Source organism: Cherax quadricarinatus, unplaced genomic scaffold, assembly GCF_038502225.1.
Source record: "Cherax quadricarinatus isolate ZL_2023a unplaced genomic scaffold, ASM3850222v1 Contig609, whole genome shotgun sequence".
Lineage (NCBI taxonomy): Eukaryota > Metazoa > Arthropoda > Malacostraca > Decapoda > Parastacidae > Cherax > Cherax quadricarinatus.
This window is the reverse complement of record NW_027195635.1, coordinates 138,112-147,924: the sequence shown is the minus strand read 5'-3', so window position 1 is coordinate 147,924 and position 9,813 is coordinate 138,112. Positions and strand designations below refer to the sequence as shown.

At 39.7% G+C, this 9,813-nt stretch overlaps 1 protein-coding gene across 3 annotated transcripts in view; it reads left to right on the top strand.

Annotated features, from left to right (window-relative positions):
* Positions 1 to 792: 792 nt before the first annotated feature.
* LOC128694048 (uncharacterized) overlaps positions 793 to 9,813 on the top strand; it is a 127,777-nt gene continuing 118,756 nt past the window's right edge. For 2 of the 3 annotated variants that reach the window (XM_070080569.1, XM_070080568.1), the window contains exon 1: positions 793 to 4,048. In XM_070080569.1, coding sequence (XP_069936670.1) covers positions 1,350 to 4,048 — 2,699 coding nt within the window. In that variant the 5' untranslated portion in view covers positions 793 to 1,349. The remainder of the gene's footprint in view (positions 4,049 to 9,813) is intronic. The other variant, XM_070080567.1, reaches the window with a different exon arrangement.

Sequence of the window (9,813 nt, the reverse complement as noted above, 5' to 3'; positions counted from 1 at the left end):
ATTATATATGTTATAATCTGCACTTGTTATATTATATATGTTACAGTCTGACACTTGTTATATTATATATGTTACAGTCTGACACTTGTTATATTATATATGTTACAGTCTGACACTTGTTATATTATATATGTTACAGTCTGACACTTGTTATATTATGTATGTTACAGTCTAACACTTGTTATATTATATATGTTACAGTCTGACACTTGTTATATTATATATGTTACAGTCTGACACTTGTTATATTATACATGTTACAGTCTGACACTTGTAATATTATACATGTTACAGTCTGACACTTGTAATATTATACATGTTACAGTCTGACACTTGTAATATTATACATGTTACAGTCTGACACTTGTTATATCATTCATGTTACTGTCTGACACTTGTAATATTATATATGTTACAGTCTGACACTTGTTATATTATACATGTTGCAGTCTGACACTTGTTATATTATATATGTTACAGTCTGACACTTGTTATATTATATATGTTACAGTCTGACACTTGTTATATTATACATGTTACAGTCTGACACTTGTTATATTATATATGTTACAGTCTGACACTTGTTATATTATATATGTTACAGTCTGACACTTGTTATATATGTTACAGTCTGACACTTGTTATAATATATATGTTATAATCTGACACTTGTTATATTATATATGTTACAGGCTGACACTTGTTATATCATTCATGTTACTGTCTGACACTTGTTATATTATATATGTTACAGTCTGACACTTGTAATATTATATATGTTACAGGCTGACACTTGTTATATCATTCATGTTACTGTCTGACACTTGTTATATTATATATGTTATAGTCACTTATAATAGTGTTGCACTTTATTTTATTTCATTCCAGAAGAGAAAAGTGCATGTGTTGCTTCAGTCAAGTGTTGTTACCCATCCTCAGTGCAGGTGTTGCCACCATCAAGTGTTATGTTGTAAGACAACATCAGTGCAGATGTTGCCACCATCAAGTGTTGTAAGACAACATCAGTGCAGGTGTTGCCACCATCAAGTGTTGTAAGACAACATCAGTGCAGGTGTTGCCACCATCAAGTGTTGTAAGACAACATCAGTGCAGGTGTTGCCACCATCAAGTGTTGTAAGACAACATCAGTGCAGGTGTTGCCACCATCAAGTGTTGTAAGACAACATCAGTGCAGGTGTTGCCACCATCAAGTGTTGTAAGACAACATCAGTGCAGGTGTTGCCACCATCAAGTGTTGTAAGACAACATCAGTGCAGGTGTTGCCACCATCAAGTGTTGTAAGACAACATCCATCACAATATTATCCCACAAGTTTCATGTGTTAATACATGATGGCTTATTCATCTAAGGAAGAACTTAATGGATATAGACTTGTCAAGGCTGTTACATCCTGTGGTAGAAAAGTCTTGTACAAGACCTTCCTCTGGGGAACCCAGGATAAACCTTCTTATGATACCCTCAAACAGTACTTGATAAACTCACAAAAAGGAGATGAATTGAGAAAATTTAACACCACTCAAAAGATAATGATTGATCAGAATGCAGATGGATCAAAGTTTGATGTGTCACTACTGTACGTGAGCATCAAAGTAGCGTGTAAGACTGTAGCTCCATACAGTGATCCACTATGGTTTACTACCAGTACACAGATGGAGTACTACGTTACTGCTGTTAAGAACATGAGGAATGATTGTTTTCACGGTCAACTTACAATTGAAGATAAAGATTATCTTGAAAATATGAGGAAACTCCGGGAGTTGTTAACTCGTTGTCTTGAGACATCTGGAGACAGGTATGGGAGAGACGATGCTGAAGTGAAGCAGGAGATCCAGGAGATGAATGATGTCCTGGACAACATCATGAAGGAAATTCTTGGAACGAAAGATATACTAACATCTTGTGGTGATGAAATTAAAAATTTTATGATTAATGACAGTTGTAACAAACTTAAGGAGATTTTCCAGAGCATCACCTATGTCAGTCCAGTGTCTTTTATCACTAGTAACTTGAAACTTAAAGTAGCCGATATCTTTGTAGATATTGAGATCAAACATGGACAACGTGGAGATCAAGGTCAACATATAAGTTATCAACACCTTCTTAAACTTGTTCAAACTACATCAGTACCATCACAACAACAAGGTACATCTACTCAACAACAAGGTACATCTACTCAACAAGGTACATCTACTCAACAACAAGGTACATCTACTCAACAACAAGGTACATCTACTCAACAACAAGGTACATCTACTCAACAACAAGGTACATCTACTCAACAACAAGGTACTACTCAACAAGGTACATCTACTCAACAACAAGGTACATCTACTCAACAACAAGGTACATCTACTCAACAACAAGGTACTACTCAACAAGGTACATCTACTCAACAAGGTACATCTACTCAACAACAAGGTACATCTACTCAACAACAAGGTACATCTACTCAACAACAAGGTACATCTACTCGCCCACATATAATACTGCTGGAAGGTGTGGCTGGTAGTGGCAAGACAACTCTAGTAAAGTTAATATTAGATGAATGGACTCAGGGAGGTCAAGGTAATATTAGTGGCTTAGATAATTACGAGCTTCTACTGTGGGTACAGTGCCGGGACCCAACAATGACCTGCTACCAGCAACTCCTGGACAGACTGATGCCAGAAACAGCCATAAAATTCAAGGAAATTCTTCCGAAACTGATGAAGCTTTGCAAGATCTTAATTATAATTGACGGCCTTGATGAAGACAATGAAAGTTCTAGAAGACTTGTCCAGAGTCTATTGCATGAATTTAAGTACTGTTCTAATATTGCTTTTCTGTGCACTTCACGACCAGAAAAAGTTGAGAACTTTAGGAAAACAATCCCTGCAGAGTATACTGTGCAACATGCAACACTGCATGGTATATCTAGGGAAAATTTAGAACAATTCGTGAGACTGAACCACCAACAAATAATGGTACAAACAGGGAATAACAGAAATACTGAAGAACTGATAAGAAACGTGATCAAGTTAAAAGGACTTCATGAACACTTAAAACTACCAATGAATTTGATTCTTATGATATACATCTGGGACCAAGACCCTGACCAGCTAAACTTAACATCTGTCACTCACACAGAGCTATTTTATAATATTCATCAACTGTGTAAACAAAAGTTAACAGAGAGACTGACCAACCATCAAGGTATAAACAATATGGATTTATCTGACAATTTAAACATAATATTGATGGATATATACAAGACAGCGCTCGAAAGTCTTTCACGTGATCAGTTAGACCTTGAAGTAAACACTTTAAACAATCTTAAAAGAAAATGTGATCAACTGTGCTTACCTTATAAAGAAGTGTTGTCAGCGTTCCTTTGTTTAAGACCAACATGGACGATGCTGGGGATCAAGGAGCAGTACTCAGCTCCTCACAAGGGAATACAAGACTACTTCGCTGCTCTCTATATTGTCAACAATCTTAATAACCCACAGTGTTCTACACCTACACCTGCCTCAGCTACACCTGCCTCTGCCACACCTGTCAGTATCAGGGGAGTGTTGGAAGAGAGCATCAGGTCAGGTGTGGAAGACATGAACAAGTACCAGAATGTTCTGATACATGTGGCTGGGCTGCTGCACCTGGTACTAGACCAGGTACCCGAGACATCTGTACTGGAAGTGGTTCATCTCCTAAAAGAGTCTGATATGAACAACAACAAGTGGCTTGACCTCCTTGACAACACTAAGATGTCTCCAGTAATTGTCAAAGAAATATCTCTCTGCATCAATACTAAAGAAGTATTTGAGGTACTTGATGGATATGTGAGAAGCTACGCAGCTCTCCTGCCACTCCTCAGCTCCTGCAAGGTGAAGATTAATATATACGGTGACCCTGGTGACCTGCCTAGCCTGCCTGACCTGCTGGCTGCCCTCACCAACCACCACTGTACACACCTGGCACTGAGGCACCACTACTATCAAGCTGACGCAACCACCGCTTCTGACGACCATCTGCAAAGTCTACAGCATCGGTGAGTTGTTGTTATTGTTAATAATATTAATGTATATGATAACATTATCCTTATCTTAACATTATTGTTAATGTTAATGTCACTGAATGTAATAACATTGTTTTTCTATTAACATTTTAGGTGTTATGAGCATATGAGAGGTTTTTACAAAGTAGAAGTGATGCAAAGAGGGAGGAATATATGGAGAGCAAAAGAGAGGTGAAGAGAGTGGTGAAGCAATGTAAAAAGAGAGCCAGTGAGAAAGTGGGTGAGATGTTATCAGTAAATTTTGTTGAAAATAAGAAAAAAATTTGGAGTGAGATTAATAAGCTGAGGAAGCCTAGGGAAAGAATGGGTTTGTTAGTTAAAAGCAGGAGAGGAGAGTTATTAAATGGAGAGTTAGAGGTATCGGGAAGATGGAGGGAATATTTTGAGAAATTGTTAAATGTTGATGAAGATAGGGAAGCTGTGATTTCGTGTATAGGACAAGGAGGAACAACATCTTGTAGGAGTGAGGAAGAGCCAGTTGTGAGTGTGGGGGAAGTTCGTGAGGCAGTAGGTAAAATGAAAGGGGGTAAGGCAGCCGGGATTGATGGGATAAAGATAGAAATGTTAAAAGCAGGTGGGGATATAGTTTTGAAGTGCTTGGTGCAATTATTTAATAAATGTATGGAAGAGGGTAAGGTACCTAGGGATTGGCAGAGAGCATGCATAGTTCCTTTGTGTAATGGCTATGGGGACAAAAGAGAGTGTAAAAATTATAGGGGGATAAGTCTGCTGAGTATACCTGGTAAAGTGTATGGTAGAGTTATTATTGAAAGGATTAAGAGTAAGACGGAGAATAGGATAGCAGATGAACAAGGAGGCTTTAGGAAAGGTAGAGGGTGTGTGGACCAGGTGTTTACAGTGAAACATATAAGTGAAGAGTATTTAGATAAGGCTAAAGAGGTCTTTGTGGCATTTATGGGTTTGGAAAAGGCGTATGACAGGGTGGATAGGGGGGCAATGTGGCAGATGTTGCAGGTGTATGGAATAGAAGATAGGCTATTGAAAGCGGTGAAGAGTTTTTGCGAGGATAGTGAGGCTCAGGTTAAAGCATGTAGGAGAGAGGGAGATTATTTCCCAGTAAAAGTAGGCCTCAAACAAGGATGTGTGATGTCACTATGGTTGCTCAATATATTTATAGATGGAGTAGTAAGAGAAGTGAATGCTCGGGTGTTGGCAAGAGGAGTGGGGTTAAAAGATAAAGAATCTAACACAAAGTGGGAGTTGTCACAGTTGCTCTTTGCAGATGACACTGTGTATTTGGGAGATTCCGAGGAGAAGTTGCAGGGAGAGAGTAGGAGGAGGTAAATGTATTCAGATATTTAGGAGTGGACGTGTCAGCAGATGGGTCTATGAAAGATGAAGTGAATCACATAATTGATGAGGGGAGAAAGGTGAGTGGTGCACTGAGGAGTTTCTGGAGATAAAGAACTTCATCCATGAAAGCAAAGACGCGAATGTATGAGAGTACAGTTATACCAACGCTCTTGTATGGGTGTGAGGCATGGGTTGTGAATGTTGCAACAAGGAGAAGGCTGGAGGCAGTGGAGGTGTCATGTCTGATTGCAACGTGTGGTGTGGTGCAGAAAATCTGTAGTTTGGAGATTAGGAGGAGGTATGGAATTACCAAAACTATTATCCAGAGGGCTGAGGAAGGGTTATTGAGATGGTTTGGACATGAAGAGAGGATGCAACGAAGTAGAATGACTTCGAGAGTGTATAAATCTGTAGCGGAGGGAAGGCGGGGTAGGGGTCGGCCTAGGAAAGGTTGGAGGGAGGGGGTAAAGGAGGTTTTGTGTGCAAGAGTGCATTAGCGTGTTAGATAGGTGCGAATGGAGACAAATGCTTTTTAGGACTTAACGTGCTGTTGGAGTGTTAGCAAGGTAACATTTATAAAGGGATTCAAGGAAACCGGAAGGCCGGACTTGAGTCCTGGAGATGGGAAGTGCAGTGTCTGCACTCTGAAGGAGGGGTGTTAATGTTGCAGTTTAAAAACTGAAGTGTAAAGTACCCTTCTGGCAAGACAGCAATGGAGTGAATGATGAAAGTTTTTTTTTCGGGCCACCCTGCCTTGGTAGGAGACGGCCGATGTGTTAATAAAGAAATAAGAGGTGTTAACATTGTTGTTGGTATTACCACAAGAACATAAGATAGAAGGAACACTGCTGCACGCCTACTGACCCATGAGAGGCAAGTCCAATTCTCCCACCAGCTTAAGCCAATGCCTTAGCCTAGTCAGGTCAGGTCACATTCACTTAAGGGAGGAGCACGGTATCTGACCTGGTAGCACAAGCTAGTCAGGTCCAACTCACACCCACCCACACCCAATCATGTATTTATCTAACCTATTTTTAAAACAACACAAGGTCTTAACTTCTATGACGGTGCTCGGGAGTTCGTTACACTCATCCACAACTCTGTTACCAAACCAGTGCTTTCCTATATCCTTCCTGTATCTGAATTTTTCCAGCTTAAAGCCATTGCTGCGAGTCCTATCTAGACTAGGTATTTTTAGCACGCTATTTGCATCCCCTTTATTAATTCCTGTTTTCCATTTATACACCTCAATCATATCCCCCCTAATTTTACACCTTTCTAGAGAGTGCAGATTCAGGGCCCTTAGTCTATCCTCATAGGGAAGATTTCTGATACATGGAATCAACTTTGTCATCCTCTCTTGCACGTTTTCCAGAGCATTTATATCCATTCTGTAATAAGGTGACCAGAACTGAGCAGCAGCATCTAAATGAGGCCTAACCAAGGATATATAGAGTTGAAGAACAACCTGAGGGCTTCTATTATTTATACTTCTTGATATGAAGCCAAGGATTCTGTTAGCTTTATTGCGAACACTAATGCACTGTTGTCTTGGTTTTAGAATACTGCTAACCAGAACTCCTAAATCCTTTTCGCATTCAGTAATATTATAATATACATTATTTAGTTTATGTGTCATGATTATTTTCCTGTACAACATTTAGAACCTTGCATCTGCCACTTCTCTGACCATTGCATCAGTCTACTCAAATCATCCTGGAGTGCTCTAATGTCCTCACTAGAATGAATTGGACTGCCTATTTTGGTGTTATCAGCATATTTGCTTATGTCGCTATTTATTCCCTCATCTACGTAGGGGCCCAACACTGACCCCTGTGGAGAACCGCTTGTGAAGTGCCCCCAGCCTCTCTGCTGCCTATTTGTCAACCATGCTTCCACGAAGGAAAAAATTTCTCTTGTTATTCCTTGTGCCTTAATTTTCCTCAACAGCCTCTGATGTGGAACTCTATCGAAAGCCTTACTGAAGTCTGTATACACAATATCATATTCAATACCATGATATACCTACTCAAATACCTTAGTGAAATAAGTTAGCAAATTTGTAAGACAGGAACGCCCCTTCGTAAAAGCGTGCTGAGATTCATTAATCAATTTATGCCTTCAAGATGGCTACGAATTGCCTCGGCAATTATTGATTCCATAAATTTTCCCACTATAGAGGTAAGGCTTATTGGTGTATAGTTCGAACCTAAGGACCTGTCACCTGCCTTGTAAATTGGTATTACATTTACCATTTTTAACTTGTCTGGCACTATGTCAGTTTGTAGTGATATATTGAAAAGATTAGCCAAAGGTTTGCTAAGTTCCTCTTTACATTCCTTTTACATCCTTGCCAACAGTTCATCAGTTCCTGGGGATTTCTTAGGTTTTAACTTCTCTATTTGTCTGAAGACCATGTCACTATCGTCCTGCTCTACATAATTTATTATTTCTAGAATTTTGCTAGTATCTTCCTGAGTAAAAACTGAGAGGAAGTAAGAGTTGAAAAGTTCACACATTTTCTTATTCCTGTCAGTGATCTGGCCTGAGTTACTCTTAAGTGGGCCTATCTTGTCCCTAATCTTGCTTACATGAAAGAACCTTTTGGGTTAATCTTTGAATCCCTTATTAATTTAGCCTCATAATCTCTTTTTGCTTTTCTTATTCCTTTCTTTATTTCTCTCTTTAATTGAATATATTGATTTCTTAACTGCCCATCCCCTCTTTTGATACGCCTGTATATGCCTCTCTTTTGACCAATGAGATGTTTTAATCTATTGTTTATCCATTTGTGATCATTTTTGTTAGATCTAATTATCCTACTCGGAACAAAAGTTGTCTGGGCAGCTAGAACTATGCTCTGAAAAACGTCATATTGGCAACCAAGATCACCTACCTAGCCCATAGTCAGGACATCCCAATTTAGCCCACCCAGGTAATTTTTCAGTCCCATGAAATCCGCCAAGTGAAAGTCTGGAACAGAGACTTGATTGCAATTATCCGGGTAACTTCATGATATACAGTGGACCCTCAATTAACGCCTGCATCGGATAGCGCCAAAATCGGATAACGCATCACTTTGGTGTAAAAAAAATGGCTCGGATGACACCTAAAAACTCGGTTAGGAGCTCTTGTCCTTGCATACATATCATGTTTGCCAAAGAATTGGTCCCAGTTATCAATGAATAGGATTGCAAGTTCCTTGCAGTACCTGTCTAGCCAGCAATTTATACCAATTGCCCTAGACATCCATTCATTGCCCACTCCCCTTCTAGGCAAGATGCTGCATATTATTTGGATTCCTTCCTTAGACCTAACTACATCTATGGTTGACCTGTACTTATCCAGCATCTCCTGTCTCATGCCCTTCCCGATGTTATTTCCACCAGCACTAAGACAGATAATGGGCTTGTTCCCATTATCTGACATAATATTATCCAACCTGCTGACTATGTCACCAGCACCAGCTCCTGGGAGGCACACTCTCTGTCTGACCTTTCTATCTCTGTTATAAAAAGCACAGGCCATATAACTTACCTGAGAATCTCCCTCAATCATAATGTTCTTTCTTTGATTAGCAGGAAAGTCAGTGGCACCTTCAACCTCACTAATCACTGAAGTACACTCGTTCTGGAGAACAGAGAATCTATTTCCTATCATCACATCGTCTCTATTAACCTTTCCTATCATCCTTCTTCCTGAATTGTGAACCACTTTCCACTTAAAGCAGCTGTTTGGCTAACAAGTGAAATGTGGGGCACCATACAGTGAGCGTGTAAAAGTTAATAAGCAAAAGGAGAAAGGAAAAATAAAATATATAACAAGGGAAGGTGGCAGCAGTAGGCCTGCTGAAGCAGTGACTTCACAACAAGTTGTGTGCCATTATACATATAAAGTGAAGTGTATATAATGTGAAGTGTATACTATCATAAGTGAAAAGTGCAATCGCGTGAGGAACGAGGGATGTATGAGCACATGTGGCTATAATCAACACGGGTGAAGGATCTCCAAAATAGGGATTTAAGGCCTACATACGACGACTTCGTCATCAGCATCTGGCAACTTGTCACCGCACCGTTGTCAGTGCAAGTATCACTCACCTATTGTGGTTTGCATGTTGCAGGCTATGGCTTCTGTCCTTGCATCACTGTTAGATACTGATCACTCACTCCTGCAAGCTATTACCGGAATTAGAGTAGAAATAGCATAGATAAAGTGAAGACAGTGTTGACGGGTGTGAGGAGGACAGCAGTCTAGCGAGGGGTAACATAGGGGTAAGGTAGTATTACTACCAGTAGTTACTAGCAGTAAGAATGTTTAGGAAGCTAGGAAGTCCTCTCTCAATGTGAACAAGGAATAATTGATACTTAAATCCAGAAAGGGCAATAAGTGGCGAGAGTAGCATAACTAGGAAAGACAGCTGG